General features: G+C 45.9%; 2 protein-coding genes across 2 annotated transcripts; both read left to right on the plus strand.

The window, feature by feature from the left end:
* The first annotated feature begins 9,067 nt into the window (after nt 1-9,067).
* On the plus strand, nt 9,068-9,857 carry LOC109745926 (thaumatin-like protein). The gene has a single exon (XM_020305040.4). The coding sequence runs from the start codon at nt 9,145-9,147 to the stop codon at nt 9,673-9,675; it is 531 nt and encodes a 176-aa protein (XP_020160629.1). The 5' UTR covers nt 9,068-9,144; the 3' UTR covers nt 9,676-9,857.
* Nucleotides 9,858-12,309: 2,452 nt separating this feature from the next.
* LOC120974330 (uncharacterized) lies at nt 12,310-16,334 on the plus strand. The gene is made up of 3 exons (XM_040400835.3): nt 12,310-15,111; nt 15,185-15,302; nt 15,382-16,334. The coding sequence occupies exon 1, from the start codon at nt 12,554-12,556 to the stop codon at nt 13,520-13,522; it is 969 nt and encodes a 322-aa protein (XP_040256769.3). The 5' UTR covers nt 12,310-12,553; the 3' UTR covers nt 13,523-15,111; nt 15,185-15,302; nt 15,382-16,334.
* Nucleotides 16,335-21,735: the final 5,401 nt, after the last annotated feature.

Here is a 21,735-nt window from a genome sequence, read left to right on the forward strand (position 1 = left end):
CCGGGTTGGTGTCCATCCAAACTATATAAAAAATTCTCGAAACGGAAAACAGAAAGTTTCTTCGGACAAATCTTTTTTTCTGCAAATTTTGATATATTATTTGTATTTTTCTGAATTAGAATGAATTAGTTATGATTTTTCTAAGATTTAGGGGCTCGCAGGCCCCCCCCCCTTTAGTCCCGGTTGGTATCTCCAACGGGACTAAAGGGGGGGGGGCTTTAGTCCCGGTTTGTATCTCCAACCGGGACTAAAGGGTGGGGGGCTTTAGTCCCGGTTTGTATCTCCAACCGGAACTAAAGGGGCTCGTGGGGGTCCCAGCTGACACCAGCCTGCCACCACCCGAACGAACCGCGACTAATGATGCCCGTCCCGAACCGCGACTAAAGGTCACATTAGTGCCGGTTGAAAACCATACCGGGACTAATGCTTTGGACAAAAGGTCTGTTTTCTACAAGTGCTAATAGGCTAATACAATCAGCCATCTACAAAACTCAACCCAAAATCAAACTTATTAATGCCTCAAAATATGCTGCTAATACAATCTGCTCACTACACTCATGCCTCAAAATCTGCTGCACTCTTATGCTAACCAGAGAATGAAATCTGGAGTGGGAGAAGAGGAATCAACACCGTGGATGAAGGGATGGCGGGGGGAGCTGCTACAGGCCGTCCTTCTGCTGGATCTTGAGGAGGGGTGGCGGGAGGAGCTGCTGCTGGATCCTGAGGACGGGGCACCGGCGAGCGCTGCTGGATCCCGAGGAGAGGTGGCGGGGGAGCTGCTGCTGGATCCTGAGGACGGGGCGCCGGCGAGCGCTGCTTAATCCTGAGGACGGGGCGCTAGCGAGCGCTGCTCGAGATGAGGACGGGGCGAGCAGTGCTGGATCCTGAGGAGGGGCGGCGTGGGGGAGCTGCTTCGGCCGTCCTGCTCCTGGGCGCCGCCGTGTGGAAGCCACGGACGAGGATAGGGCGCTGCTGAGCGGAGCTGGAGACGAGTACGGGGTGAGGCCGAGGGGATGAGAGGACGAGCGAGAGAACGGCCGGGCGAGCTAGCTCCGGCCACCGGCGGAGACCATGGTGGCGGCGGCGGGGTCAATCACAGGGAGCGGCGGCGGGGGGCGCCCAAACCCTATTGCTATCGAGGGATTTGTCCCGCGCTACTCTGTGGCTCGCGGGGTGGAAGAGAGGTTTTTTCGATTTCAGACAGATGAATCCCATCAGTATATCGGTGAAAATCGGTCTCACAACCGATAAATTGGTCTGACAACCGATAAATCGGTCTGACCGATAAACCTGAGCGGTATGCATTTATCTGGGAGATTGGACAATTTGCCCCACTTTACTTGGGCATTAGATGATTTGCCCCAGTTTACATGGGATTAGATCATTTGCCCCACTTTTCATTTTTCTTTTGATGATTTGCCCTTTTCAATTACTGAAATCATTTTTGAATTTCTATCCCTTTTTTCCCCATGCGAAAAGACACCGTTGCCCCTGTGGCTAATTTACAATTTGGTACTGTACAGATCTTTTCTCTTTACAAGGCCACGTCCAACCGAAGCAACTAATTAACAGGGAACAAATCGTATCTACTTTCTTTACATGGCTCTACCCAACGGAACCAGCTACTCACAAATCATAGATTGATTCTGTTGCTTGTGACGTCAGGTTCATGGCTAGTGGAGAGGCGGATCCACCGCCGGCCACGAAGCCATCAACTCCAATGACCCCCGGACAGCGAAGCTTCACACAGATGGCCGCTGAGACGATTCCACCTACTGCCGAACAGGGAGGCGACTCTTGCGTCCATGGATCACCACGATCTACTCCAGATTGGTCAGTATATGATTTCCCCTCCCTCCCACCCCACCCCAAACACACACAGTGCCACAAGCAGGATTAGAACCTCTTGGCATGCGTCCTCGCTAGGCAGCCCCTAACGCTGCTACACTTGTAGTAACCCCTGCAACTGCAAGACAATGATGGACATATGATTATCAGGATTCAAGAGTATAAACTTCTAAAATTATCCAAATCTTTAAACCATGTGGATGAATACCTCTAGGAGGATCTTAGTTCTACTGGAAAATGAAAAGTTAAACCATTTCTTACTTGTTTCCTAACATAACAGAATGGAAGTCAGGATGTCAGCGACCTTTTTTTTACTGGTTGCAGACTTTGATAGACTTCCTTATCCTTAGCTTCCTGCAGTTGCATACATGTAGCATACTTTTAATAGTTGGTACTAATTAGATGATTCCCTTATGTCCCCTTCATAACTAAAAACCTTTATTTATTTTCCAAGTAGGTCTCGGCGGGTGGCTAGTAATGATTCGTGTGTATCAACTATGGTAGGAAGTGTTGATTGGTCCCAGATTGAGATAGCACCAATGAATGCTGACGAAATTGATGTTCCTATAACAGAAGAGAACATGTGCTCGGTGCTTGGCATCAATGACGAACCTGAGCATCGGAAAATTGTATCTGAAGCAGCCATGAAAGCCTCCATTGCAGATGTTGATGCATGTGTGGCTGATATTGATGAGGATTTACTTGCTGATGCGGCTCTTCCTGTGCCTGACCATATGCCTGAAGAGGATCACTTTTGGTATGATAAGGAACATCCTGTGATAGAGGAAGGATCTTTGTTTCGTTCAATGAACGAGTTTAGGATGCTCATCAGAACATTTGCTATTAGAGGCAAGTTTGACATCAAGATCAAGGATAGTGACACTACTAGATTTTTGGGTCACTGTAAAGGAAATGCATGTCCTTGGAGAATAACTGCTAGGACAATAGAAGATGGAAAAACAGTCAGGGTACAAACTTATCTAACATGAATAGTTTTTTATGTTGAAAATATCTTTTATAAATTACTTGCAACTGATGGTTTGTATTGTGTTTTCTGCAGGTTAACAAGATAGTAAAGCCTCATAAGTGTTCATCAACCGCTGCAGTGACAACAAGCATGGCAGACCAAGCATGGGTGGCAGAAAAGGCAATGCGGTATATTCAAACTGAACCAAACATTGGTGCCAGCGAGCTCCGAAAAAAGCTACAAGCCGAGTACAAATGTACTATTGGGTATCATACTGTTAACAAGGGAAAAGAAAGGGCCAAGAATAGTTTATATGGGACCTGGGGAAAAAGCTTTCAGTCGTTATTGAACTTCAAAGCTGAGATTGATAAAAGATCTCCCGGTAGCATTGTCGAGGTTGATGTCAAGAGGGAAAGAGGTGAAGTGCATTTTCGCAGATTTTTTATGGCACTTAAGCCGTGCATTGATGGCTTCTTGGCTGGTTGTAGACCATATGTCAGTGTAGACTCCACATTTTTGACTGGAAAGTGGAATGGTCAATTAGCAGCATGTACATCACTAGATGGACAAAATTGGATGTTTCCTTTAGCATTTGGTTTCTTTGCTACGGAGACCGAGGATAACTGGATTTGGTTTATGCAACAACTGCATAGGGCAATAGGACATCTTCAAACTCTAGCTATTTGTACTGATGCATGCAAAGGGTTAGAGAATGCAGTTAAAATTGTGTTTCCTCAAGCTGAGCAAAGGGAATGCTTTAGGCATCTAATGGCAAACTTCAAAAAAAAGTTTCATGGAGATGTTTTTGGTCGCATGTGGCCAGCAGCCAAGGCTTATCGTCTGGAAACATTTAACTATCATATGGCCAAGATATTTGAAGCTGAACCTGCAGTGAGTGTCTACCTTGTGTACCTATCATAACTTAAAGTGGATGAGATGCGACTTCAACACAGAAATAAAATGTGATTACATTCACAATAATCTAGCCGAGTGCTTCAATAGCTGGATCAAAGGAACAAAAGAGCTGCCCATGGATGAGCTAGCCGATGCAATAAGAGAGAAAATTATGATACTTGTTTATAGAAGGAGAAGGATTGGGGAAATGCTTCAGGGAGAGATATTGCCTGCCATCATTCAACAAATAAATAATAGAACTAGGCAACTTGACCATTTGGTTGTTGGAAGATCAACGGGAGAAAGTTGTGAGGTGAAGGACACTAGCAAAAATAATCTTAGGCATGTTGTGAAGATAGGCAGCCGTGAGTGCACTTGCCTAGAATGGCAACACACTGGGAAGCCCTGTGAGCATGCACTTGCATTCCTTATAGAGACGGCAGATGTAAATTTTCATCCATATGTACATGAGTACTACTCCGTGAGTAGGTTCCGGGCTGCCTATGCTGGAGAGATTGAACCAATCACAGACAAGTCTCAATGGCCTCATGTTAATATAGATTTTGAAATGGTGCCACCGGTTTTAAAGAGCTCTGTTGGGAGATGGAGGAAGCAGAGAATCAAAAGTTGCCTTGAAGAAGGTGGTGATGGTGGCAGCAAACGGAAGAAAAAAGATGATAATGGCAAAACAAATAGCCAAGAAGGAGGTGAGAAAGAGAAGGAAAAAGAAAAGAAGAGATTTGGCAGTAAAAATAGGTGCAAAGAATGTGGGATATTGAGGCACAGGAAAGCAACTTGCAAACAAAATGAAGCTAAAAAGAGGTAACCCATGCACTAGTATCTCGTCTATATTAGTATCAAATTAGAAATATTATACCATTGGTAACATCCGGTGTGATTGAACTTTCTAGTGACGTGTCTGCGCATGAGCTCGCTCCAGTTGTTGTTGCGACACCTACACGCACAACAACAATAACACTGCCTCCCAGCCTTCATAACAGCCCTGGGCCTATCACAAGGAGGTAACTATTATATTGCTATGGCCATAGCTGGAGACGATGCATCACAGCCATGTGGGACAACTATTGATTCTGTAGCATCACCTACTTCTCACTTCCCTTCACGCTCTACAACATGCAAGAAAAAGTTGACCCCAAAGAGGAAGAAGCTCTAATCTTAGTGCATTGAATTGCTATTTTAAATTCTGAGATGTGTTGAAATTTGTCAATTTCAGACAAATTTCAAAGATATTTTTTCCTTGATGTAAACTCGGATTAATTTATCATTTCATTTGAACCGAGCAACCTTTTTGTGGCATCAGTTTGTGATTTCGGTGTGATCTATTCTCTCAATTCCATGTGCTAAGTGAACATATGTTGTCGGTCTATTTTGTTTTATCTATGAAGCTGTTATATGCTGCCAATTTCCAACAAAGTGCATATGCTAGGATGCACAGCATATATATAGATCTCTCACCTGTGACTAAAGGAGATCCAACAATAGATGAAGCATATATTTTCAGTGTGATACAATTAAAGTCTGAAGCATCTGGAGGAGATAACTGAACGAAGTATTTTATACAATGTACCCAGCTCCATGATTGAAGTAGTACCAGCTGCTAGGGTAATTAGTACTATCAACACTGTCGTCCAACCATGGCTATTACCGGCAACTCAATGAGCTCAGACACAAAAAAAATTGTAAATCCATGAATCACTAGAAGAACTTAGTTTATACCAGCAACGAGCGCACCTTTTGCAGCTCCGAGTTGCAGCGGGAGCCCCGGGTACCCGCCGGTCCGCCGAGCTGCAGCGGGATTCACCGCGGTGGACCGCCGAGCTGCAACGGGAGCCGCCTCCCAGGGCCGAGAAGCTGCAGCGGGAGCCGCCGCGCCGGGCCGACGACCTGCAGTGGGAGCTGCCGCGCCGGGCCGCCGAGCTGCCGAGCTGCAGCGGGAGCCGCCTCGCCGGGCCGAGGAGCTGCAGCTGGAGCCACCGTGAACCGGGCCGATGATCTGCAGCGGGAGCTGCTGCGCGGGGCCGCTGCTGCCAAGATGGGGGTCAAGGTGCCGTCGTCGGCCTCCTCCATTAGCTTCCTGTGGTATGATTATTGGGGAATGAAGAACAGAGGAAAGGCGTTGAACTAGAGAATAGTGGGGTCCCGAGAATAGTGAGCTCGTCGATGGAACTAGGACCAGTCCAAAAGCAGAGAAGATTATAGAAGAATTGTAAATTAGCCACAGGGGCAATTGTGTCTTTTCGCATGGGAAAAAAGGGATAGAAATTCGAAAATGATTTCAGTAATTGAAAAGGGCAAATCATCAAAAGAAAAATGAAAAGTGGGGCAAATGATCTAATCCCATGTAAACTGGGGCAAATCATCTAATGCCCAAGTAAAGTGGGGCAAATTGTCCAATCTCCCACCATTTATCTTATCGGTAGATTCTGTCTGGATGTTGATTTTGGACCAGTTTGCCAGAAACTTAATCCATGCAATTGTCACAGGATTTGCTCTGATGACCAGCACGTTACTGAATGTGACTTTGCCTGACGATGCTGTCGCATGACAAAATTGCTGTGTTGTGGATTACTAAGATGTCCTTGTTTTCGCGAGGGCATGTGTCCCACAACTTGTTGCAGTTTCAAATTGTACCTAGCCGTGCATCATGGATCATTTTGAGGAAACATGTTCGAGCCATATGTAATACGTTCGAACAAACATTGGAATATATGCGCTGAAACATGCTTCTGATCGTTTGCGTTCATATGTTTTGCTGAGGCTTAATTATCATAACCGAAGAGTTTAGACTTACTCCATAGATGCTTTTTCTCACACCAGACTTATGTTTGTTTAACATTTTCAAAAGGTTTAACATTTGGGTAGAAAAATCTTGGGGCTAGCTCCACATGGAAACTTGCTTCAGATCAGTCTACGTAAGACGTCCAGGTCCTGTGGAAAATTTGAAAGAACGGAGCTAATTTTCTTCTGCTAAAAATAATTGGATGCATGAACATGAACGAGAGCTAGCGCGCACCGCTCCGCGATCATCGGCCAAAATAACACGTCGGTCTCCAAACGACTGACTTGTGCAGAGAAACCGGCGGCTTGATGATCTCTGTCTACTAGTAGTAAGGCCCGGCAGCCCCACACGATTTTCCAGAGTTTTTGGTTTCCTACATATCGTCCAGATGAATCCTTTTTTCCACAGATGTTTCCATGGACTGACCGCCTACTAGTCTATGGATCCTTCTTCCACAGATTTTTCCATGGACTTTTCTTTTTTCCACAGATCTTAGCACGAGGTGTACTCAACCTGCAGCTGTACATATGTGACTGCCCTAGCTTACAAGTTTAACCGAGCTTAAATCTTCGTATCTTAACCAGCTTGGCGGCCCTTGCACTAGAACGAGGGCATCTAGATGGACCATATTGATTGTAAATGACAAATTCTAACCAGCAATGCAACACGGCAACGAAAGCAAAACTTAGACAAGCTAGCAAGCGCTATACAACTCTGCTAGATTTAATTTCCTTCCAATGCGTCAGATTGGCCGGTTGCCGTTTTGAGCATGCTGCCTAACTTTATCCGCTGACCAGTCGTTTGTGAACAATGAAACTTCTTCACTAGTATGATATTTTCGCCAAAAAAGTAGTAGCTGTGATTTCTCTTACTTTTTGCTGGTGTCCTGCTGTGCTGCGGACGTAACTTCATTGTTATTACTAGCAAAAGTGCCCGTGCGTTGCAACGGGAAAAAAAATATCACACATGGTTCAAGATTTTAGCATTCCAATCACCGACTTGCGTATGTCTAGTTCATTCAAGCACTGGCTCTTCTGCCATGACCTCTAAGCTCATCCTCGCTTCACTGTGAAGTCGAGAGAGTATCCATATCGGCACATATGCCAGATTATTGCTACACCTCACCCTTAGTGTTTTTATTTTTGAAGAGGCTTGTTGATTATCTATTTGGGGACATATATAAATTGATGGGATCATATGTAAATTTGTGAGGTGGTACTATTATTTTTTTTGAGTAGATGATACTTCTAATTAATAAAGAATTTTTTTATGGTACCGAGGGCTGAATCATCTTCTGAAAAAAGGGATGTGGCTGAATTATAGGCAGCCCGTGGCAGTGAAATAAAGGGTCGCTTTCCCCTAAAAAAGTGAAATAAAAAACGTTCCTTCTAAAAAAAGAGAGCTTGTGCCCGCTGCAGTCAGCAGTCGCCGCTCCTAGCGCACACGCGCATGTAATGCGCCCAAGCAAGGAGAGGCCGAGCTCTTCCCCGGGATGCCATCTCCGCCGGCTTCCTCTCGGCTCCAGCCGGCGAGGCCAACTGTCCGCTATAATCTTTCATCACTTTCCCGAGCTTCACCAAAATTCTCAACATTTTGGACCTTCCAAACCACCACTCCCTATCATCCATTTGAATTAAATTCAAATGTGTTTGAATCTAAACCTTGCATCCATGCCCACTCCTATTTTCTTTCAATCACGCTCATTTTTTCGAGTCCAGGAAAATTATCCGCATGGCAAAGTTCCTTCTCTAACCTTTTTCCTTTCTCTCTTTTCTTCCTTCCTTTTTTTCTGTTTTGGGAAAATATGAGAGAGGGAGTGGAGAGCCCAGCAGCCTCCCTCTCCACTGGGCTGGCCTCCCAGGCCCACCTAACCCTCCTAAACCCTTAGGCCCCACCCCTCATCTCGACCTCCACACCGCCGGCCGCCACTCTCACACACGCACGCATCGAGCCATGGAGGAGGGAGAGAGAAGAGATATTTTCTCGCTGCGGTAGCTGCCTTTCTCTCGCACGACGCAGCGGACGTGGTACTTTCACCCGGACAGAAGCACGCGCCCACGGTGTCGCTGCGAGGCTGGCCCGCGCGCAAGCCTGGCCCATGCGTCAGCTGCTCCTAGCCCGATTACACGGCGTACAGAATAGCGGGCATCCGGATCTTCACCAGCGCGACGAAAAGTACGCTGACAACCGCCAGCGAGATGAATCGTGTGTGCAGGATCGCTGCTTTGACACGGGGAGGGCGCTGGAATAGCGGGTTGCGTAGGAGGGTTTATATGTTCAATGAAGAAGAAGGAAGAGTTGTTCTTGCAAGTTCCAACAACTTGATATGTGGTGCATGGAACTACACGTGCGTACGTGTTTTCGATCCTGATCTGTGTGAAAGATAAATCTATGCGATTGCGAAGTGGCTCATGGACAGAGTCGAGTCTCCCTGTTGATTGATGATGAATGCGTGGAAATTTCCAAGTCACACGAATTGACTCAAGGACACCATCCTTGACTTTATCCCAGTTGTCCTTCCATCCCGGAGTCCCGGCCATCTATAAATACCCATGCCCCTTCGTCCCTAGCACATCAATCATCCCGCACTACTACCAAACCACGTGTAGACGACACAGAAGCAAAGCAACTTGAAATGGCTTCGTCCCACCTGGCAGCAGCTGCCTCCATGGTCCTCTTCCTTGCCGTGTTCGCTGCCAGCACGAACGCGGCGACGTTCAACATCAAGAACAACTGCCCCTACACCGTGTGGCCGGCGGCCACCCCGATCGGCGGCGGTCGGCAGCTCAACACCGGCGAGACGTGGACCCTCGACGTCCCCGCGAACACGCCCTCCGGCAGGGTGTGGGGCCGCACGGGCTGCAACTTCAACGGCAACTCCGGGAGCTGCCAGACTGCCGACTGCGGCGGCGCGCTGTCGTGCACGCTGTCCGGGCAGCCGCCGCTGACCCTGGCCGAGTTCACCATCGGCAACGGCCAGGACTTTTACGACATCTCTGTCATCGACGGCTTCAACGTGCCGTTGTCATTCTCCTGCAGCAACGGGCCCAACCTGGTGTGCCAGGCCGACAAGTGCCCCGACGCCTACCTCTTCCCGACCGATGACACCAAGAACCACGCCTGTAACGGCAACAACAACAGCTACCAGGTTACCTTCTGCCCATGAGGAAGAAGGTATCATCGTAGCTAGTAGCGGACGATACCACCACCAGCATAATACGCGTACATACAATGAGTGTGGAGAATAAAGTTTGTTACATAAGATGAATATAAGACGATGTCGTCAAAATAAGGCTGTCCGTGCGTGCAGTGTACGCATTTATACTATATAGCTTATAATTTAATTTATGTACCAGAGCCCTCTAATTACTATAAAATTAGTACAAAGTTGAGTCGTCTATTTTGAAACGGAGGGACTATGTTCTATGGTTATCAAACACTACTCCATACATGTTCCTTGATTACTTTTCCTTTTTTACAAGGGGCATGTTAATGTCGCTACTGTGAGCACGCAACCCCTCCGGCGAGGGGCCATGTGCCCTTTCGCCCCCCCTCCCGGCGCTACGCCTCCGCGCATCTTTCGCAGCCCCCTCGCCTCCAGCCCACGGCTTCGGTGGCGCCCCCTTGCCTCGCTAACACAGGGCGCTTCTGCCACCGTCGGCGATAACTGCCAACCGACAACGTGGTGGCGTCATCGCGCCGCCACGTCGTACAGCCCGCCCCGCCGCGCCGCTCTGCGCGCCATCAGCTCTCCGCTGCCGCCGTGCAATCTGATTCTCCACCAATCCGAGTTCCCACCAATTTTCGCGCTTGCGTTATATCGTGTGACCGGTTGCTAGAAGTGTTTCCATTCTTACAAAGTGTGCCTTGACTGAATCAGCCGCCAAATGTTCTCGGTCAAATCTACGTTCGTATTTTCATTATCATATATAGAAAAAAATGCTACATATGTAATTATTTTCTGTACGTACGTTTTTGCACGCATGCATGCTCACTACAGGAAACTGCTAGTTTGCTGCTAGTGAGCAGCTTTGCCGTGAGCATTTCGTCGGGGTAGACGGCAAAGAAAGTTTTGCCGTCATCTGTTGACGGCAAAGTATGACTGACGGCAAATATTTGCTTTGCCGTCTGTGAACGCACTGGCTGACGACAAATCTAGTGAAAGGCTGACGACAAAGAAAACAAAGACGGCAAACTGGCTCTTCGCCGTCTGTTGTTTCTCTGGGTGACGGCAAAGGATGGACACGTGTCCAGCCTAACGGTAGGTAACGGTGCCCCAGTTTTGCCGTCTGTTTTTGCTTTGCCGTCTGCCTGCTGTCATGTCGACGGCGAACTAAAAGAAAAAAAACCTGGCACCGGGTTTGCCGTCTCCTTTCTGTCCCACTGATGGCAAATTAGTGGAGACTAAGAAAAGAAAATCCCCCCACCCGACCGCATCATCCCGATTCGTCTGTCTCGACTGCGCTAGGTTATCCCCGCTGCCGCCACCACCCGTCCCCGGCTCCACCGCGCCGCCGCCGCCCGTCTTCACCTCCATCGCGCCGCCGCAGCTGGTCCCCGACTCCACCGCCCCGCCGTCGGGACCCTTGTCCACTGCGCCCCCCACCCGTCCTCCTCCAATGGTGCGACCGCCACCGGGCCGTCCTCCCCTGCCCTAGCGGCACGGCTGCCGTTGGCAGCACCGCCGCCGGTTCCCGCCTACGCATCCGCCACCGCTGGTCACCACCGAAGCGGGGCACCACCTCCCCCTCTGCCCCACCACACGGTGAGCACCGCTCCCCATCTCTGTTCGTATTCTTTTAGATGGATAGATGTATGGATTGCAGTATATGTGGATGGATTTATAGATGTATGTAAGGATGGATGCGTAGATGGATGTATGGATGATTTGCTGATGGATGTATCCCTTTCCATTTTCTTCTGCCTAAATTTTTTAGTACAAGGCAGCCTTGTGCGTGTCCATAATATGGTTGTTCTGCAAGGCAAAATTTCAACTTTTGGTTGATGCTCGTAGGAAATTAAATGCTCAGTTTTTTGCAACATGCTTAGATTGGAGAAGACAAGCCAGGGAGTCTAGTCTTGCTACACATATATGGTTGTCAAAGTGGAGTAGAATGCAAGGAGGGCCATTGTTTCCCTGCAAGTAATCTGTAAATATGAATGAAATTTCAGTGTTTTCATTACTGTACCAAGTACCAACCCTGCACGAGAGGCCGGTCACTTCCATGGTTTCTTTCTTACTTATTTTCTTTAGGTTAGATGTTGTTGAACTGTGAGATGATGTTGATAATGTTTTTATTAGATTGTTCTACGAGTGCTTATGTTGGTTGTGCCGGTGCTTTTCATGTGCAGGGATTTTCTCTTCACCTCCAGGAGCATTGTCCGTCCCGTTGCCATTGCCATCGTCGTTCGACTACCGCCTCTACGGTCTCGGGGTGAGCTTGACTGTCATCTCCTCCCCCTTCCCTATTTTCTTCGTTCCGGTCGTCGTGCCGATACCACTAGATTTTATTTTCATGTCAAGTCTCGTAACCTAGGCGTCTCCCGTTCGAAAGGGTGGCATCTATAAATATGCATGTCTTTGCATATTTATAACCGTCGTCCTTTCGAATTGTCCACGTTATCCATGGACAGCTCGAGTATGTGTAGATTGGGTTTCGTTTCCCGTGCTCTACTTCGGTCCTCGGCAAAATTTCGTCAGCGCCACCTCGTTGTTCTCCGGGTGCACATTCTCTCGGCTTGTTGTCGAGACGTGTATCTGGAGAACAGTGGGGAGGTGCTGGCGAAATTTTGCCTCGAACCGGAGTAGAGCACGGGAAACGAACCCAATCTACACGTACTCGGGTGGGATTAGGACCCATCTTTACCTATTAGAGATAGGATTCAATCCATGAATGCCCGTTTCCCTTTTGTATGGTAAAAAATTAAAACCATGGCGTAAATAATATGACAAGGGTAATTAGTTGTGTATCTAGTCTTAATTACAATATACATATCTGGATGAATATGAATTTGGTGCCCCTACTGTTAGTGCAAGTACCAGTATGGATGATCGTGAGTGGATGTACACTGGCCACCCTAGTCAAGCTGGCAGGACCACTGAATGGGTGACGAAGACCAATGAATTTGTAGAGGCAGCATTTGCTAGAGGCCAAAGAAAAAGTTGGTGCCCCTGCTTGAAGTGTGGCAACGGCAGAGAACAGGCGAAGAAGACGATGTGTAGGCACCTGCAGAAGCATGGGTTTAAGCGTGGGTATACCCGGTGGACCCCTCATGGCGAGCCTGAACGTAGCAGAGAGGAGGTGGTTCGTCGGCGAACCAACAACAATGGTACCGGGATCGTTGACATCGTAGCTGACTTCAACGATGCACGTGAAGAGGGATCAGAGGAAGAACTGGAGGAGTCTGCGAGGGCCTTCTTAGAAATGCTGAATTCCTCACAACAACCTCTTCACGACCACACAAACCAATGTCAGCTGGATGCCATTGCACAAGCAATGTCTATAAAGACCCAGTTCAACATGAGCAGAGATTCCTTTAATTCGATGGTGACATCTTGGGGTCGCTCTCTCCTCGAAGGTCACAAACTGGCTAAAAGCTGGTATGAAGCGAAGAAAATCCTTCGTGCACTTAAGATGCCATATGAGCAGATACATGCTTGTCCAAACAGATGTGTCTTATTTGCGAAAGAGTATGCCGATGACAAGTATTGCGCCAAGTGCAAAGCCTCTAGGTATGTCGAGAGAGACCTCAGTGATGGTACGAAGAAGCAGAGCAAAGTCCCCGCAAATGTTCTTCGATGTTTTCCAATCTTGCCAAGAATTCAACGTCTTTACTTGAATGAAGATACAGCCAAACAGATGACATGGCACACATATGGGATAAGACGCGACAAAGATGATCATGGGAGACCGATGTTGATACATCCGTCTTGTGCCCAAGCATGGAAGAGTTTCGATCGAATACATCATGAGAAAGCAGAAGAGGCAAAGAATGCACGAGTTGCCATCTGACTCGATGGGTTCAATCCATTTGGTATGGTGTCAAAGACATATAGTTGCTGGCCCGTGTTTGTTGTTCCCCTCAACCTCCCCCTGGCGCCATAATGCAACACAAGCACATGTTCATGTCGTTGATAATTCCAGGGCCCAAGTATCCGGGGAAGAATATAAGTGTGTACATGCAACCATTGTTAGATGAGTTGAAAGAATCTTGGGTGAATGGGATACGGACATACGACGCTGCTAGCAAAAAGAACTTCACAATGCATGTTTGGTACCAGTACTCACTTCATGACTTACCGGCGTATTCACTTTTCATGGGGTGGTCTGTGCATGGGAGGTTCCCATGCCCAAGGTGCAAGGCAAGCATGCAGTGCCGTTGGTTGCAGCATGGTCGCAAGTATTCTTGCTTCGATTTTCATAGACAACATTTGCGTCCTGACCATCCATTCAGACAAGACAAGAAGAACTTCATGAAAGGTGAAGTCGTTGAACACTCGGCACCACCTGAGATGACGGGTGAACAAATTCGTGATCAACTAAATGCTCTCTAGCCTGATCCCAAACGTCCAGGGTATTTCTTGGGATATAATGAAGAACACGCGTGGACTCATAAGCCATGCTTATGGGATCTCCCCTACTTCCACCAGCTCGAGCTTCCACATAATATTGATGTAATGCACACTAAAAGGAATATCGCCGAGGCCATTTTTGGCACATTGTTCAACATTGCTGAGAAGACGAAGGATAATACTAAGGCTAGACTTGATGTAATGAAGCTATGTGATAGACCCGAACAAAACTTGCGACAACCCGAGGGCAAGAAAAACTGGAGGACGCCAAAGGCGAGGTAGGCGAGGTTTGCTCTTACTAGGGAATAAAAGAAGGAGATACTCATGTGGTTCAAAACTTTCTTGTTCCCTGATGGGTATGCAGCGAACCTTATGAGGGCAGTGAATCTTGATAAGTTGAAGCTCAACGGGATGAAGAGTCATGATTGGCACATATGGTTTGAGCGGTTAATGCCGGTGATGATTCGAGGCTATATCCCTGAGGATGATTGGGAAGTATTGGCAGAGCTTAGCTATTTTTTCCGTGTTCTTTGTGCTAAAGAAGTATCTCCTACCGTGATAGACGAGATGGAAGGACGGGCCCCCCGAGTTGCTCTGCAAGCTAGAGAAGATCTTTCCACCAGGATTCTTTAATCCGATGGAACATATGATTTTACACCTCCCTTCCGAGGCAAGAATGGGTGGCCCTGCGCAGAATCGTTGGTGCCATGGACTTGAGAGAATGCAGAAGACTCTTCGAGCTAAATGTAGAAATAAATGTAGAATTGAAGCCTCCATAGCCGAGGCATTTTTGGCGGAGGAGATTACAAACTTCACGACATCATGCTATGCGGCCAATATTCCAAGCTTGCATAATGCAAAGTCTCGATACAATACCGGCGACCCTAAACATGAATCCAAGCTTAGCCTCTTCAAAGGGCAACTCGGACCTGTGGGTGCTTCTGGTTCAAAGAATTTGGATCCGAAAGAGTGGAAATCGCTTACGTTGTATATCCTCACCAACCTTCAAGAAGTGTGGCCGTACATTGAGTAAGTGTTGGTACATTATGTAACATTTACTCACATGTTTCTCTCTTAACTCCGCTCATTTCTCATTGGGCAGTGAATTCATTGCCCAATTCTCGAATGGAGGGGTCGAACGTGATTCACTCGAAGAGTATGAGCTTCTTGCTGGTGAAGGAGACGGCAATTATGGTTTCATTTCTTGGTTCAGAGAAAAGGTAAGGTATACTTCTTGGAACACTTGAAGTTGGTATTACGTGCGACTAATACACCTATCCTTCCCTCTTAAACTTGTAGGGTACGTCAATATTGGATGAAGAGTTGAAACAAGTTGCTAATGGGTTTGACTATAAGTTCGGTACATTTGATAAATACGACATCAATGGGTTTCGCTTCTGCACACATGGGAACGAGGAACGTCGGGACGTTCTAAAATCAAGAAACACGGGAGTGTCGGCTATTTGCAATGGAGTTGAGTATTATGGAAGACTTGATGAAATATATGAACTGCATTACTTTGGGGCAAATCCTCCGAAAGTCGTTGTCTTCAAATGCCATTGGTTTCATCCGGAGAAGGTTAGGCGGAGGGATGATATTGGGCAAGTCGAAATTCGACAAGACAGCAAATTAGAATGTGAAGATGTCTATATTGTGGCTCAACAAGCGACACAAGTTTTTTTAACCTCAAGTACACATGCCAAAAGAAGTACTTAAGGGTTGGGATGTCGTGTACGATGTGCCGCCACATGGTAAACATCCTTCCCCGAGTGAAGAGGATTATCAACCTCATATCGACCCTGACACATATGATGGAGAATTCTTCCAAGAAGAACATGGGCCTAGAGGCCGTCTCAACATCCATCCATGCATGGAAGTACACATTGACAGTGAAGAAGAAGAAGCCGAAGAGGAAGAAGAAGAGGTTACGAACATGGAAGACCTCTCAATGCTTGAACGGTTACGTCTAGGCATTGCCGATGAAGGTGACGATGACGGTCAACATGAGGACAACATCCTTGACGACACGTATGATATTGATGATGAGGCTAGAACTGACCTTGAAGAAGAGACGGATTGTGATCCAGATGATCCCGACTATTTTTAGTCGTAGTGTTGAACTGTAATGTTGATTTTGTACTAGTTGCTTTACCATGACCCTGATGATCTCAAACATGTTGTAATGTTGAATTTGTAATATTTTTGAACTTATGCTTATCTATTTGAAGTATAATGTAGTTTTTGTACTATAATTGCTTGGTAATTCTCATTGCGTATGTTTTTTGAACTTATGCTTATTTATTTGAACTATAATGTATTTGTACTACAATTGCATTGGTAATTCTCATTGCGACAATTGTTTGAACTTATGCTTATTTATTTAAACTATAATCTTGTATTTGTACTAATTGCTTTACTTTTTGTCATAGCAGGTGAGTGAAACATGGTGGGCCCGCAAAGGCAAAAGCCCGGGCTCCCCCTAGCGAGATCTTTGCTTGGCAGTTTTATCGCCGATCCTCCGCCTTCCTCTCATCCTCAGGCTCAGCGAGGAAGAGGAAAAGGCCGGGGAAGAGGTGCACGTGGAGCAAATGCTAAGAGAAACCCAGTTCGGCCGATGGAGGACGAGGCAGTGTCTCACTCCCTCATGTCTGAGAGGGTGGAGGACGAGCCGATGTCTCACTCCCCCGTCTCTGAGAGGGTGGAGGACGAGCCGGTGTCTCACCCCCCCGGTGTTTGAGAGGGTGGAGGAAGAGCCGGTGTCTCACGCCCCCGTGTCTGAGAGGGTGGAGGAAGAGCGGTTGTCGTCGGAGGCCTCTGACGAGGAGGTCCCGACCTCTGACAAGGAGGCCTCGACCTCTGACGAGGAGCATGCTGGTTTCATCCAAGTTGAGGAGGGTCGGTCCGTGTACCTACGTGGTCCCTTAGGTCTCTCGGAACGAGGGCTTCCTGTGGAGTGATAACCCACAAGTATAGGGGATCACAACAGTTTTCGAGGGTAGAGTATTCAACCCAAATTTATTGATTCGACACAAGGGGAGCCAAAGAATATTCTCAAGTATTAGCAGTTGAGTTGTCAATTCAACCACACATGGAAACTTAATATCTGCAGCAAAGTGTTTAGTAGCAAAGTAATATGATAGTAGTGGTAACGGTAGCAAAAGGTAACGATAGCAAAAGTAATATTTTTGGTGTTTTTTAGTGATTGTAACAATAACAACGGAAAAGTAAATAAGCAGAGAACAATATATGGAAAGCTCGTAGGCAATGGATCGGTGATAGAGAATTATGCCGGATGTGGTTCATCATGTAACAGTCATAACCTAGGGTGACACAGAACTAGCTCCAGTTTATCAATGTAATGTAGGCATGTATTCCGAATATAGTCATACGTGCTTATGGAAAAGAACTTGCATGACATCTTTTGTCCTACACTCCCGTGGCAGCGGGGTCCTAGCGGAAACTAAGGGATATTAAGGCCTCCTTTTAATAGAGTACCGGACCAAAGCATTAACACATAGTGAATACATGAACTCCTCAAACTACGATCATCAACGGGAGTGATCCCGATTATTGTCACTTCGGGGTTGCCGGATCATAACACATAGTAGGTAACTATAGACTTGCAAGATAGGATCAAGAACTCACATATATTCATGAAAACATAATAGGTTCAGATCTGAAATCATGGCACTCGGGCCCTAGTGACAAGCATTAAGCATAGCAAAGTCATAGCAACATCAATCTCAGAACATAGTGGATACTAGGGATCAAACCCTAACAAAACTAACTCGATTACATGATATATCTCATCCAACCCATTACCGTCCAGGAAGCCTACGATGGAATTACCCACGCACGGCGGTGAGCATCATGAAATTGGTGATGGAGGATGGTTGATGATGACGATGGCGACGGATTCCCCTCTCCGGAGCCAAGAACGGACTACAGATCAGCCCTCTCGAGAGAGTTTAGGGCTTGGCGGCGGCTCTGTATTGTAAAACGCGAAGAATCCTTCTCTCTGATTTTTCTCTCTCCGAAAGTGAATATATAGAGTTGGAGTTGAGGTCGGAGGAGCTCCAGGGGACCCACGAGGCAGGGGGCGCACCCAGGAGGGCAGGCGCGCTCCCCACCCTCGTGGCTAGGGTGTGGGCCCCCTGGCCTTGATTCTTTGCCAGTATTTTTTATTATTTCCAAAAATAATGTCCGTGGAGTTTCAGGTCATTCCGAGAACTTTTGTTTCTGCACATAAATAACACCATGGCAATTCTGCTGAAAACAGCGCCAGTCCGGGTTAGTTCCATTCAAATCATGCAAGATAGAGTCCAAAACAAGGGCAAAAGTGTTTGGAAAAGTAGATACGACAGAGACGTATCAACTCCCCCAAGCTTAAACCTTTGCTTGTCCTCAAGCAATTCAGTTGACAAACTGAAAGTGATAAAGAAAAACTTTTACAAACTCTGTTTGCTCTTGTTGTTGTAAATATGTAAAGCCAGCATTCAAGTTTTCAGCAAAGATTATGAACTAACCATATCCACAATAACGCTTAGGTCTCATGTTTACTCATATCAATGGCATAATCAACTAGCGAGCAATAACAATAAATCTCAGATGACACCACTTTCTCAAAACAATCATAATATGATATAACAAGATGGTATCTCGCTAGCCCTTTCTGAGACCGCAAAACATAAATGCAGAGCACCTTTAAAGATCAAGGACTGACTAGACATTGTAATTCATGGTAAAAGAGATCCAGTCAAGTCATGCTCAATGTAAACTAATCAGTAATGAATGCAAATGACAGAGGTGCTCTCCAGCGGGTGCTTTTTAATAAGAGGGTGACGACTCAACATAAAAGTAAATAGATAGGCCCTTCGCAGAGGGAAGTAGGGATTTGTAGAGGTGCCAGAGCTCGGTTTAGAAATAGAGATGAATAATATTTTGAGCGATATACTTTCATTGTCAACATAACAACCAAGAGATGGCGATATCTTCCATGCTACACACATTATAAGCAGTTCCCAAATAGAATGGTAAAGTTTATACTCCCCCTCCACCAACAAGCATCAATCCATGGCTTGCTCGAAACAATGAGTGCCTCCAACTAACAACAGTCCCAGCGGGAGTTTTGTTTGCAATTATTTTGATTTGATTTGCATAAAGCATGGGACTGGGCATCCCGGTGACCAGCCATTTTCTCGTGAGTGAGGAGCGGAGTCCACTCCTCTTGAGAATAACCCGCCTAACATGGAAGATACGGACAACCCTAGTTGATACATGAGCTATTCGAGCATACAAAACAGAATGTTTATTTGAAGGTTTAGAGGTTGGCACATACAAATTTACTTGGAACGGCAGGTAGATACCGCATATAGGAAGGTATAGTGGACTCATATCGCATAACTTTGGGGCTTATGGGATTAGATGCACAAGCAGTATTCCCGCTTATTACAAGTGAAAGCTAGCAAAAGACTGGGAAGCAACAAACTAGAGAGCGACAACAGCCATGAACATGCATTAAAGTCAATGAACATTGAGTGCAAGCATGAGTAGGATATAATCCACCATGAACATAAATATCGTGAAGGCTATGTTGATTTTGTTTCAACTACATGCGTGAACATGTGCCAAGTCAAGTCACTTAAATCATTCAAAAGAGGATACCACCCCATCATACCACATCACAACCATTTTAATAGCATGTTGGCACGCAAGGTAAACCATTATAAGTTCCTAGCTAATTAAGCATGGCATAAGAACTATGATCTCTAATTGTCATTGCAAACATGTTTATTCATAATAGGCTGAATCAGGAATGATGAACTAATCATATTTACAAAAACAAGAGAGGTCGAGTTCATACTAGCTTCTCTCATCTCAATCAATCCATCATATATCGTCATAATTGCCTTTCACTTGCATGACCGAACGATCTGAATAATGATAATAGTGCACATGCATTGGACTAAGCTGGAATCTGCAAGCATTCAATAAACAGGAGAAGACAAGGCAATATGGGCTCTTTTGTCAGATCAACAATAATCATATAAGAGCCACTTCAACAATTTAATCATGGTCTTCTCCTATCGACCCCCAAAGAAAAGAAAAGAAATAAAACTATTTACACGGGAAAGCTCCCAACAAGTAAAAGAAGAACAGGAAATCTTTTTGGGTTTTCTTTTTTAGTTACTACTACAAGCATGGAAAGTAAACTAATTAAAAGCTACAACAAATTTTTTTTGGTTTTTCTTATGGTTTATCAAACACACAAGAAGAAAGCATAAAAAGGAAAATAAACTAGCATGTTTGATACAGTGAAAAAGTATGAGCACCGACATCTAGCAATGAGTGTATGAACATAAATGTAATGTCGGTGGGAAATACGTACTCCCCCAAGCTTAGGCTTTTGGCCTAAGTTGGTCTATGACCATAGCTGGCCTGGCGGATATCCAAAGTAATAGTTGGGGTCGTACTGAGAAGAAGAAGACTCTGATTGCCACTGGTTGGCAATCATCTCCGAATCCCACTGGTAATTAGACTGTCGTGGAGGATCAAATTGTGGTTCTGACTCTGGCTCTGTGGCAGATGTAGGGTTCCGGTAGGCGTGAATAGCCTCCAGCGGGACGAGATACTGGCATGTAGATAAATCAAAAAAGGAAGGAGCAGGCAAGGTGATAGTCTCAGTATAATGTTTATCAAAGAATAATTTGCATTTAAGCTCCCTTTCCCTATTCTTTACAATGAAGTCATGCGCCACCATGCTCTTATAATCTAAATAAACAGTAGGCAGCAATTTTTCTTCTTTTTCATAGTGCCTAATAGGTATGTTAAAATGTGCAGCTAGGCATGAAGCAAAGATACCTCCAAAGATGGGGCCCTTTGTACGGTTCAGACTTAACCGTTTAGCAATAATACCACCCATACTAACAGAGTCGTCACGGAATAAACCATGGAACAAAACGAAAATATCAGGGACACTAAGGTTCCCACAATTTCCGCGACCAATTAAGCAACGACTAGAAAATATTGCAAAGTAGCGTAAAACAGGAAAATAGAAAATATTGCAAAGTAGCGTAAAACAGGAAAATAATGTCACTCCATGGTAAAGCCGGTGATGAAGCCGGTGATGAAGTTAGGGTTCTATCTTCGTAGCTTTGCCAGGACCAAGAAAGGAAATAATGCTATCTTCGTAGTCATTGATCGTCTTTCCAAAGTGGCTCACTTCCTACCTGTTCGAGAGAGTATCACTGCTAGTCAGCTTGTTGACTTATATATCTCTCGAATAGTGTCACTCCATGGTGTTCCACTAGAGATCAATTCAGCCATGGCAGTCTTTTCACCTCTCATTTCTGGGAAAGTTTCCAGAATGCCATGGGAACCCATCTTTCTTTCAGTACCACTTTCCACCCTCAGTCAAGTGTTCAGGTGGAAAGGGTCAACCAAATTCTCGAACACATGCTTAGAGCTTGTGTTATCTCATTCGGTATGGATTGGGAGAAATGTCTTCTGTTCGCCGAGTTTGCTTATAACAACAACTATCAGTCTAGTCTCAAGAAAGCACCCTTTGAGATTCTTTATGGAAGAAGATGTCGAACACCTTTGAACTGGTCAGAAACCGGTGAAAGACAATTCTTTGGACCGGATATGATCCAG

The sequence above is a fragment of the Aegilops tauschii genome, chromosome 2, assembly GCF_002575655.3.
Source record: "Aegilops tauschii subsp. strangulata cultivar AL8/78 chromosome 2, Aet v6.0, whole genome shotgun sequence".
Taxonomy (NCBI): Eukaryota; Viridiplantae; Streptophyta; class Magnoliopsida; order Poales; family Poaceae; genus Aegilops; species Aegilops tauschii.